Source organism: Vollenhovia emeryi, unplaced genomic scaffold, assembly GCF_000949405.1.
Source record: "Vollenhovia emeryi isolate VEMERY1.0 unplaced genomic scaffold, V.emery_V1.0 DF939140.1, whole genome shotgun sequence".
NCBI lineage: Eukaryota > Metazoa > Arthropoda > Insecta > Hymenoptera > Formicidae > Vollenhovia > Vollenhovia emeryi.
The window spans coordinates 266,591-278,726 of NW_011967226.1; the positions used below are offsets into that span (position 1 = coordinate 266,591).

Below are 12,136 nucleotides of genomic sequence, written 5' to 3' on the forward strand. Positions count from 1 at the left end.
TTGGAAGTAATAAGCGGTAGCTCGTTTCATCCCGAAAGGCATAGCTAACCACCCCATAATTTTCGTGGTCAGGTCAATAGACAGATCGAAACTGACCACGATGCTGTCAACGTTCACTCGAGGCCTGTGTTATGGCGACGCGGAGGAAGATTCGCTACTTAGGCGAATCTTCATTAAAATACAACTACGAGGACGAGAAGTATATGTATATCGAGAGCTCGGTCGTGCATCAACGGTCACGACATCCTCGGGACATCCTCTGTGAATTCTTTATTCCGTACTTGCGCGGCGTACGAGGACGAATACACATAATAATTCTCAGAGTCATAATCGAGAGGCGATTGTTTGTGGAGAAAGGAACGGGACTCCGGCAAATAAAAGAAAACTCTGCACCGTCATCACAACTGCCCTTACACGGACCACCAACGACGCCGGCGGGAGATCGTGTCTCGGAGAGCGTCCTAACGCGGCCTAATCGAGGCGGTGTGCGCCGTCGTACCGGAGGAAACTGTCATCGAGATCGGCCATCGCAACCCTCGCACCGACTACCGGTCTCATCCCTCTTCCTCCCTTGCGCACTCGCAGGCGCGGCGCGGCGCGTATACACGGGCGTTGACAGGAAGACAGACCGTGGCTCACGGATGTCAACCGCTTCGCAGGCTCATTGTTGGCGTTTTGAGGACATTTGTTACCATTTAGGGGGACCTCACACACGCAGCCCGGGGACCCCCATGAGCGGGAGTGGGAAGGTGGTACCGGGTGAGGGCTAGATTTATAACCTACGGAGGTGCGGCACCTTTTCCGCCATTCAGCCGCCGATTCGACACGCGGAAAGTAAAAAGGGAGGCGCAGGGAAGCGGCGGCGATCTACATGCGACAGCCGATGCTGCGACCCGGGTAACCGTGATCCTCGCGCAGACTCCACCCCGCCGTAAAGGAGCGTCAAACCCACCGAATGTGCGTATTGTATCTTGGAAAGCCCTGGCGTGCAAGTATCCCGCGATACGAGATCTCAGCGATCCCACCCATCTCGACCGCCGGGCACCAACGCGCAGGGAGGGGAGGATCACTCGCGCGTGATCGACGCCGATCGGAGAAACAAATCTACCATGCTGGGACGCCACGTTCTGGAACGGCTTCAATTTCTATTGTACTTTCTGACGGACGTGTTACCGTGTAATAACGTACAAACGCGTCCCAAAGCAAGCGTTGGCCGTCGCCGTTAACAATAACGGCGTGAGTCATTTCGCTGTATTTACGGTAATCTCGTGCCGCGATCAATGTGTTAATCGCGCAAAATGACTACGCGTACGACGGCATTACGGTGCCGCGCGCGCGTAGGTACGCGCGATCGACGAGGCGACAGGACGAGACGCGGGTACGCGCGCGTGTACGAGCGCAACGCACACGCAGCGGGGATGCTGACCGGCACATTTCTGGATGACGTTGCTACGAATGAGATATTTGCTCTCGACACCGCGGGACCGCCTCCCTCTCCCCGTAATTGATTACACGCGTCTTTTCACGCGATCTATTCACGGCCCGATCGGGCCGCTTTTCATCCTCGTGAGGCCCGATATTGATTGTGCCTATCAACGGGACCAACCAACGACGGTCCCGAGGCGCGCGCTCGCGCCCGCGTGCGACGGGGTCGCCTGGAGGTGAAGCTGGTAATTCACCCGACGAATGCACAACGCTTGTCGTTCGTCGACAGCGCCCCGGCTCCCGCTGGATCTTACAGGCCTGTATCCACGATGCTAGAACTTGCTTCTAGTTCTAGTCCCGAGAAATATGTAGCCAATCAACTCTCAGCCTTTATGGACTAGCTGCAAGTTGATTGGCTACACATTTCTCGAAACTAGAACTTGGTCCAAGTTCCAAGAAATGTGTAACCGATCAACTCGCAGCTTCTATGGACTAGCTGCAAGTTGATTGGCTACACATTTCTCGAAACTAGAACTTGCTCCAAGTTCCGAGAAATGTGTACGCAATCAACTTGCAGCCTTTACGGAATAGCTGCAAGTTGATTGGCTACACACTTCTCGAAACTAGAACTTGGACCAAGTTCTAGCGTCGTGGACACAGACCTTGACATCATCGCCGAGCGAGGAACGACATTGAGATGAACGGCGACAAGATGTGAAAGATGTGAAACACGACGGGTCATCTTCGCTGTGTTTCGAGCTCGAAGGGAACAATTCATAAATCCACGAAATTCAACGGCCGCTCGTCGGGGCGACGGATTCTTATGTAAAAGAGCCCGCGGGAAAAGTCGCGTCGCGAGACGTGAGAGATGCGACGCGAGGGCGGCCAAGCTCGTATGGGTCAAGCTCGGCCGGCCCGACGAGCCTCGGACGCGGGCTTGCGGCTTAATTACACAGCCGGGCATAATTGACACTTCCAGGCGCCGACGCGCTAACAGGACGACCGCGCGCGCGATAAAACAATGGCGTGGGCCGGGGCGATAATCTATAAAGCGTTTCATCGAGTGCCCGCCTCCCTTGTCCCGAGAGAGCGGAGAGCGCGTTCGTTCTCTCATTACAAGTCCGACATATGGGCACCTAAACGATCGCACGCATATATACACACACGCGCGTGCGCGCGCGAGAGCATAATACTCGATCTTTCTGCCTCCCGCTCGCGCCCGCTCACGGGCAGCCACCTTTTTTTTTCTCCCTTTCTTCCGGCCGGTAGGAGCGGGACGAGGACAACCGGACGGGGATCCCGAGGATCGAAGGGAGACGGCCGGAGCCCTCTGAGAGGACCGCCGATGTCAGAGGCCGCGCGAAGGAATGCTGACTCGCCGAACACCGCCGCCCTGCCTCTCGAACGTCCCCACGCAGCGCGAGGAGCACACCTGGCCGCGCTCCGTGCCACCCCCCGGTCTCGCCGATGCCGCGGGAAAAGAAGCCGGCCGAACGAGCCAATAATGATAATTGATAATTAGTCGCACTGATATCCTCGCCGGGCGGCTCGGCCGAAGGGACAGACGCTCGAGCGAGAGGAGCGGGAGCTGTGCCCAGGTGCTTCAATACTAGGAGTGTTAGACGCTGTGACGCATCTCTTTCTTCCGAGACTTTATTCTGCTGGCCTGAACGGGAATATTGGCGATCGTAGTTCAACAGGTCCAGACAAGAAACTCGTTATCATTAACGGAGACGTTTAATGGAGAACGATACGTGGAGCCTGGAAACATTTCAAGATTCTCAGAAGGTTTTCTGGGTCTCCGTAACGTTGACGCCTTTCGTGGTCGCAGGCGGAAATTGCAATTTTGATCATTTAATCCTCTCGTGATCGAATTATTTGTTTGGGTCTTTTGGTTCTTTTATATAGTGTTTTTTCAGTGAATGTATGCTAAATTACGTTGCACCAACGTCGCGTAACTTTAACTTTAGCTTAACTCTCACTTTGTCTCTTTCTATAGGAAACAGAAAGAGACGAAGAGTGCACTCTGAGTCCTTTTAAACTTTGTAAGTAGGACTTACGTGTCCCTTGGTCGTGAAAGGGTTAATGCAAAAATAATGATCTTGAAGGGACCCATTGCACGTCGGGAATTTACGCGGAGAATTTTCTGAAGATCGCGAAACTTCTTAGAGGCCCGCGTACGTAAAGTAACTTGTTCGTGCTTCGATTTTTCTATCCTCAACATCTCTCACGATTCGCTCTCCCACCTCCGTTTCTTGAAAGGAGTACGAGGCCGGGGTCCTCGGTGCATTTTAATCGCGCGCCGCGCATCTTCTGGAAAGACGAGATAAAGGTGGTTACGTGATGAAGTGACCTTTTTCCGGCGACCGTCAAACGGCGGAGGATCCCCTTTGGCGGCATCTTTGGCGGCTCGTCCACGTTCCCGGGTATGACAAACGGAAGAATGGGAGAATAGCCCGGAGACAAGTTGCATCTACAGACAGTAAAGGTGGCGGAACCCAGGTTTAAATTCCTGTCACCGGCCTCGTCGTTGCCGTACAGGTGGCAAGAGGAGGGAGAGACGATGGCGAACGTCGAAAGATGTCTATCGTTTTTTTCATAACGCGCCTGAAGACGCGCGATGACTGCAAGTGCGCGGCAGCGTGTTCAATGATTCCCTCGTGGTGTCACCTACACTATTTGCCGCATCTTGACACCGAATGCCTGTTCGTGCCCGAAAATATATTTCGCGCTCGACGATACCAACCCCCCAAAAAAAGGAGCGTACTTCGAACTGAAAATTACTCTACATTTGATCAGCGTTTTGAGAATCCTCCGAGGTCATTTGTCGACATGAGAGGCAGCTTAGGTGTTAAGGCACCATTGGACGAGCGTCCAACGAGAAAATTTTCCCCGTTAATCAATGCCGTAGTGCGAAATCTCGACGGATGCCGAAAGCATCGCGCCTTTTGTCTACCTTTGCTGAAAGCCCCCAGGCGTTATTTAAGTTCGACTGGATGCCGGCGCATCCGCCTCCTGTGTGCGCACAGGTCACGTTGCGTTTTGACAAATGTAACGCCGCACAATATACAGAATGGGCCCGGGGCTCAAAGGACGGCCGTCAGGGTTTTCTTGTACACTCGAAAGCCGCAATCCCGCCGCCGCGCCGTTAGTTTCATTTTCCCGCCGGGCGGGGTGAAAACCGCAGGGAAGGAGAGCATCCTCCATTGTCCGTCGGCAAGATTCGGGGCAGGTTCTACTGTACGCGAGAAAAATGGCAGGTTCTTCGGGGAGGATATCGGTCGATCTTGTACTTTGCGCGAGTCGCATTCCCACAAACGCCATGTGAGACGAGAGTCTCGCGACTTGGTGACGATGTGGCGCATTTAAAAGCTCGACTATGCGTCAAGGGGGTAATCACTAGCTAAAATGTTGTCCCACCCATTACATGATTTCATTAGATCTCATACGATTTCATCTGATTACAAATAATTTCATCTAATTGTAAATAACTGTCTTGTATGCACGTTAAAAAATAGGCGACGTTGTTAAGAGCTGTTAGATTTCTTCAAAAAATAAGTATTTGCTTGTGGATGTAATTTCCATTAAGATTGTAGTATTCGGTTAGGGAGAAAACATGTTTCTTCACTTCCCACTTTTCCCGCCCGTCTAACCGCGGTCTTGACGAGAAGTAATTTTGTATTTGTATCTACTGTTTGCTGTTCTAAATTTGCGCGCAAAGGTGTATCAACTCACTGTCCTAACAGCAACTACTTCAGTCTTATTAAAAAAAAATAATACGCGCTTATAGGCGTGAACTATCCCATACAACACAAAAGCTTGCAACAACATTGCAACATTGCAGTGTAATGTTACATAGATATTGCAGAGATATTATTTTACAATATTACATCTAGTAATGTTGTAGCAATATTATTTTTAAATATTGATACAATTATGTTCCCTAGAAATGACAAAACGCGCGCTTCGCGCGCGCAGTTTGTAGTCGAGCATTGAATATTTTTAAGAATTTGTATACATGCAAAGAAGTAATTGTATGCGCGACGTCAATTTAAAATAAAAAGTAATTTTTCACTCACTCATAAGACTCGCAACAGCACAGTTGTACATCGCGCATCGTTAACTAGGTATATACTCGTATGTTAAACTGTAACAATACAAATATGCATATGATTATAGACTAATCATGTAAAATTGAAATTATTGTATTAAATTTACTGTATATTTTATGTTTTTTAAAATAGATATTTATTAAAATAATTATAAAGAATACCGAAAAAGTTTTTCTTTTAAATATAAACTCACAAAATTGTATACGTATGGTTTTGTCTCTAACACATATTCAAATCCTCGTTCGAATCATTTGATTAAATAAAATAAAAACACAGAACAGATGCTTTATTTCGCACAAGTAACAGATCACATAAAAATGTAAGACACTCACCTCACCGATTTCTCCGCTGTTGCCCGATGCCTCCTTGGCCTCCTCGTCCTCTCAGATTTCCTTGTTGCACTCGCGCAAAATTTCGGGCACTCCCGTACGCGATGTGAAATACCGCGACACGCACGAAATATTATTAACGAATATCGCGTGACTTTCTGTCATACAAATTACTCAAACTAACAACTTGCACTTTCCATTCGGAAGAATGGATAAATCACTTTTGAATTGGCGATATAAAACGCAACGCGCGTATCGGAAACTTAATCTGCGGAAAAGAAATAGTTATTAGTCCACAACGAAACGATATTTTACAATCTTTGTCATCAATCTAATCCTCGAAATATTAAATTATGTAAGCAAAATTTCCAGTGATAAATAGTTGTTATTAATTGCAACAGTTAATCGAGATGATGTTCGATTACATTTACACAATGTAACGACGTGCGATAAGCGACTTTCTTTACTTCCTGCCCGTTCGAGTTGCGAACGACAGAGCGAATTACAGCGCGAACGCCCAAGTCGCACAAATTTCTCTCTTTTCCCGAAAATGGAACAGATTACGCGAAATCGATAGATAATTAAACGCGTGGTGCGTAAACGAGATGTAACCGCGACAAAGTACCACGGTTTACATTTATATTTTAGATGAGTTAGTCTCGTGAAATATCTAAGTATACGTTAATAAAAAGCCGTCGCCTCAACATACAATTCGTTTCTCATTACAAGTTGTAGAAACTTAATAATTAATCGTGAAACGTTACTTGTTACTGATAAAGGTGTGCAAATCAATAGCGATTTATCCCTGCATTCATCGCGATCGAGTCTTGGAAACCGATAATGCGAAAGTAACAACACTCACGGAGCGACTCTCGCCACTGCTTGCCGGCCCGACGTTCGGCGAGCGAATGATAGCGTAGCGACCTTCAAGTACACGATGGCACGCAAAAACATCGTACGTCACCGCGCCGAGTGAAAAACAACAAAAAAACGTTGAGAATTCGTTGGCCCGCTTAATCGTCGTACGATACCGCGCCGAGTGAAAAACAACAAAAAAACGTTGAAAATTCGTTGGCCTGCCTACGCAATGGAAAATTCCGTACTTAATGTTTCATTGTGCATTACTTTGTTCCGTGACTGTTGCTACGTTTTGCGTATTATTCCGCGGACTTATTGATATTGATTAAATTAACGATTAATTCTGTTCAATCGAGAAAATGTTTCGAAACAAAAATCGTTGTTACTTAAATTCTAATTACTAAGATTAGAGATTTTACCTCAATATAGTTGGTGTATACAAATGTATATTTCTAAATTGCAAATCTGCATTTACTATGAATCTAAAAGAGAAGTGAAGCGCACCTCTTCCACACTTCTTCTAGACTTGAATTTCTGGACCTGCGTTTATTAGAAGTAATTTTTTTCTAGGCTCTTAACCTTAGTTCTAATGGCACGATATTGTTCTTATATGTTGTCCCTAGAGTATGCTGGTCTCATTTTGTATATATTTATTGTAAAATTCTTGTATCAAGCAAATATTTTCGTCAAGTGTACCAAAAATTAGTAAAATGTGTAATCTTTTTTCGTTTTTTATATAAAGTCGACCAGCATAGTCTAGATTTTGCTGCGTACTTTAATTCTGTAAAAGAGTTTTGCATTTCTATAGAGCCAATTAAAAGATTACTTCTAACAAAGAATGTCGTTAAAACAAACGGCTTTAGGATTCCCTTAAACTGGTATATCCGCTCTAATTATGTAATTTAATAATTCCTTGAGGAGAGATAATCGTCACATTTTTTCAAAATTTCGAGCAGTTGTATAAATCTTATGCTACGTCAAAATCATATATGTATATAATAATGTAAGGACCTTATCTAATCCCCTCTTTCTCGTTTGGATTCCCGAATAGTCGAAGAAAGGGACCTCAGGCGATCTCAATTGAACGCCGGCTCGTAAAAGCGCGGATCGCGAACGAAAAATCGACTGAACGGAACGGCCGACCGGCCGGACGGCGCGGCGTAAGAAATAGAATTACTGTCGTCGTCGTTTAATTCCGCATCGCGGAATCGACGATAGTGCGCTGGCGTAAGTAGGCAAATAAAAGAGCGAGCTAATCCCCGTCTGTTGTGCCAGGGTGGATCATCGGACGTCACAACAAGCCACTCGTTGCTCACCCGTCTGCTCCCGCGTGCGTCCGACCGAGCGAACAAAATCGTGCACGAGATTAAATGTTATTTCAAAACAGATGAAATAGAGACGAGGACAGAGGCAGGGGAAGCACGACGCTCTGTCCGAGTTCGATCGGGACAATGGTCCATGGGAACGCTCGATTGAGCGACAATAGGACGATAGAGAGTCGACTTAGGGGTAAATATTTGGCGAAGGTAGCCCGGTCAGTTTCTACCGATGGTTTCTCTTGCAAATCCGTGCTCGTGTGTATATACACATGTTTTTCTTCTCTCGTTTACTAGAAAAACGGACGCGCGAGCTGCCGGGTCTCTCAGCCAAATAGTTATCAATGGCACGAAGGTAGAAGCGTAGCATTAGAATTTTTACGGAACGAAATGCTGAATGCGAGGATATTATGGGCTTCACAAGATTTCTCGAGAAGGATTTAATTCTGACTATCGAGTGGTTGAGCAACGATGAAACGGCGGCTATTGTAGCGTTCTCGGTCAGAAAGACTAGGCCTTCTATGGGAAATAGATCTCAAGAAGTGAAGCTTAACTTCCATAAAGGCCTGTGTCCACGATGCTAGAACTCGGCCCAAGTTCTAATTTCGCAAAAGAAAGTGTTGAGTCAAGAAATATTTCTTGATTCAACTGTACGCGGCGGTCAGGGGCTGTCAAGCAAATGTTTATCAATTCGTAAAAATATATGTTTCAATGAATCACCGTATGTGTTTAACAACATGTATATTTGAACTGAAGGAATACTGCCGACTAAACGTATTTAGTCATTTCATTAACTTCTTATCTCAGTGTAGGATAAGTGGCCGATCAAATTTCGAGAAGAAAAAATTAATTTTCGAGAAGGGATTCTCAATCTTTAGACCAATAACGTATTTCTAATTATAGAAAAAAAAATCTCTTAGAAAAAAAGGAAGAAAAACTCGATTAACAACGGGATACATTCGCAGAGTTTGTTAAGTTGTTAGTTATTCTAGACGCTGTCCTGTATAATTTCGGTAACAATAAACGAAGAGACTTTTATAGACAGAGAGATGGACATTATCGTTATGTCATCGATGAACTCTTTTTCGAGGAGCAACCGGCCCGACTGAAAGAAGTGGTCGATCATAAAACATATCAAAACTATGAAAACGAGACAAGATGGCGGTGAACACGGTGGTAACCATTGCTCGCCTTTTACGAGCACTTTATGGATGCTTTAATGACTGCGGTATTACGTGGCATACACGCGAACGTATGCAGAGTGCATAAAGTTGTTTCGCGCAAGCAGATAGATTGGAAGAATTTCAAACCAGAATGTCAGAATTCTCGTTACATTTACATAGAATTACTGACGGAATAAAGATTTTTTTAAATTCGTTTCGACTTGATTAAGAAAAAGTACGTAGAAAATGAAATATTATTACAATCATTCGCTGTACGAATTGTAAGAATAAATCCGTGACAATGCGTTGGGACCATTTCTGGAATATTAGGTGAAATCTCTCGAATTCAATCATAGGAAACAATTAAGCCGTAGGAAAGACGATGACTACGCGGAATAGCCGTCGTCGGATACGCGTATTATACAAATGATGATCATCGTCTCATCAATATCCCATTCAGAGAAAGAGGCGAGTTCATCGGCGATGCAACGGCGGGCTGAGTGACAGGGCGGCTTTTTCGACGATTTATCGATTAGCAGTGACGGCCGTTTTACCACTAATTAATAATCGTCGCGGGATTTAAAGGCCAGCTATATAGTTTCCACATCGCGAAAACCTTCCCGATCGCGAGTACGCTAACAATTTGCGATTTGTAAAGGAATTTTGTCGCCGATTCATGTTTTTTTCGTTAGTTAATCTGCGTGAATCAGGAAAAAGATTGGAAAAGAAACCTAGAAAATTTCTCATTTTAATGATAAAATAGCGACTCGGTACGATTCCTTCAACTCGAACAATTTGCATTTAAGTTAGATGCGTGCGTGAGATACGACGCGACGTATTAAGAACAGATGTGTTATATATTTTCAATTTTACGTGTTCTTGTTTATGAATAACTACAGAATTAAGATTAATTGCATTCAAAAGATATTCACACCGCAATCTTGGAGCTCCATTAGTTAGTGTAAAAGATTTCCTGACAAGCCATTCGGGGTAATATGAAGTTCAATCTGAATTTCATGCATATATGTTTCTCTGAATCCCTTGAAAATAACGATAATCGTTACTTTTACGGCCCTTAGGTCGCGGCGGTGACGACTCTGACACGGAAAGCGAGCCGGGTATTCAACTGAAGCGAAAGCAACGCAGAAGCAGAACGACGTTCACCGGCGAACAACTCGAACAGCTGGAAACTGCGTTCCACCGAGCTCAGTACCCAGACGTTTACGCCAGAGAGGAATTAGCCCAGAGAACTGGACTGACGGAGGCGAGGATTCAGGTGAGTATCGTATAACATTAGCAGCCAACGTTAACGTAAAGTACCTCACATCGATTATGACAATTCGAGCAGAGTTTCTGACACTCTTTGCATCGATCTTCGTTTTTTCAAGAGCAATTTAAAAAGATATATCTTGTACATAAGATATTTGTACTAATCAAAATTTGATGAGTTACCTAAGCAACGTTGATTATATAATTCAAATGTAAACTGAAGAAAGCAAAAAATGAACATAGTTCGAGGAAGCAACAAAAGCCAAGGATGTTGCTTGCGCTGTACTACGTTCCGTGCACAGCGCGAATATCAAGATGAAAAGCCCAATACACCCATCAAATCGATCCCGTCGCGTGGGTGCAACCACCAAGTGTCATGCGCACCGTTTCAGGTGTGGTTCAGCAATCGCAGGGCGCGACTCCGCAAGCACACTGGTAGCATAGGGCACTCGGTGGCGAACCTGCCGCTGACACCCTGCCAATACGCTGCGAGCCACGAGCTCGTTCAGTTACCGCAGGTGCCGCAGATGCCGGGCGGGATACCGCAGGTACCCACGACGTTGCATCACAGCCCGACGACGCTGCACCAGGCGCCTAGCAGCGTTCATCAAATCCCCGGCAGCACCTCCGTCGCCCAAATGGCGAGCACGATGGCCCAAGTGCCCACTACGATGAGTGGCGCCCTTCAAGGGCACACGGTCGCCATTTCCGGTCACATTGGGTCGCTTCCGGCGCACGCGGCGTCCATGCAACTCGCACAGGTATCGACGATGCAGCCACCCGTCGCGCACGGTGCGCCGACGTCGCTTTCGCACAATGCCGGTGAGCATTTTCGTAAAATCTACGAGAAGTCCCCGGGTTCTCGAAGGAAATCGGAAAGCTATACAATATACTGAAGATGCCTTCGCGTTTGAAATATTTTTCGAAATCCACTTATTACCATATGTCTGCACCGTACAAATAAAAATAGAGTTGCGAAACAATTTTTAATTCGTGAATTATACTAAGATGGCGAAATAAAATTAAAATATAAGGAATGCGTACCTCCAAATCTTACGCGTCCGCGATTCCATCGAGGACATGTTAGAATTTATATTTCATTGTCGATCCCTTCAGGTAACGCCGATTGGTCCAGAGCGCAGCTCGGCTGGGGACAGTTCAATCATTTTCAGAGCGGCGAGTATGGCTCGGGCCACACCGGCAGTCATCAGCACGCGAGTCCTCAGAGTACCCAGTCCACGAGCGCCCCAAATACGGGAGCAACGCCGGACTGGTACGACCAAGGTTACGATTACGCTCAGCACGCTCAGCTTAATTATCACCGTAGTGTGGGTGGGATATTCTAGCCGATCAGCTGTTGTACAGAGACTAGATAATGCGTCAAAAGACGTGCATATTTATATTGTATATATGTATTACGTAATTCGATATATTTATATTCTGTATATATTTATATTCTGTATATATATAAATTCTCTATTAATCTATAACTTTATGGTATTTTTCAATCCCTTCTCTGAAATGTTAAGATAATACAAGAATTAAGTTCGAATTTCGAGGTGATCTATGCATTGTAACAATAATTAATGGTAGAACAATAACATAATCAATGATTGCCTATATAAAACTATGATGAATACCAAGTAAATTATCGCGGAAGTATT

At 45.7% G+C, this 12,136-nt stretch overlaps 1 protein-coding gene across 1 annotated transcript in view; it reads left to right on the top strand.

The window, feature by feature from the left end:
* Window positions 1-11,917, top strand: part of LOC105567094 (protein gooseberry-neuro-like) — a 26,676-nt gene extending 14,759 nt beyond the window's left edge. The window contains exons 4-6 of the mRNA XM_012021651.1: window positions 10,283-10,479; window positions 10,865-11,294; window positions 11,589-11,917. Coding sequence (XP_011877041.1) covers window positions 10,283-10,479; window positions 10,865-11,294; window positions 11,589-11,818 — 857 coding nt within the window. The 3' untranslated portion in view covers window positions 11,819-11,917. The remainder of the gene's footprint in view (window positions 1-10,282; window positions 10,480-10,864; window positions 11,295-11,588) is intronic.
* Window positions 11,918-12,136: the final 219 nt, after the last annotated feature.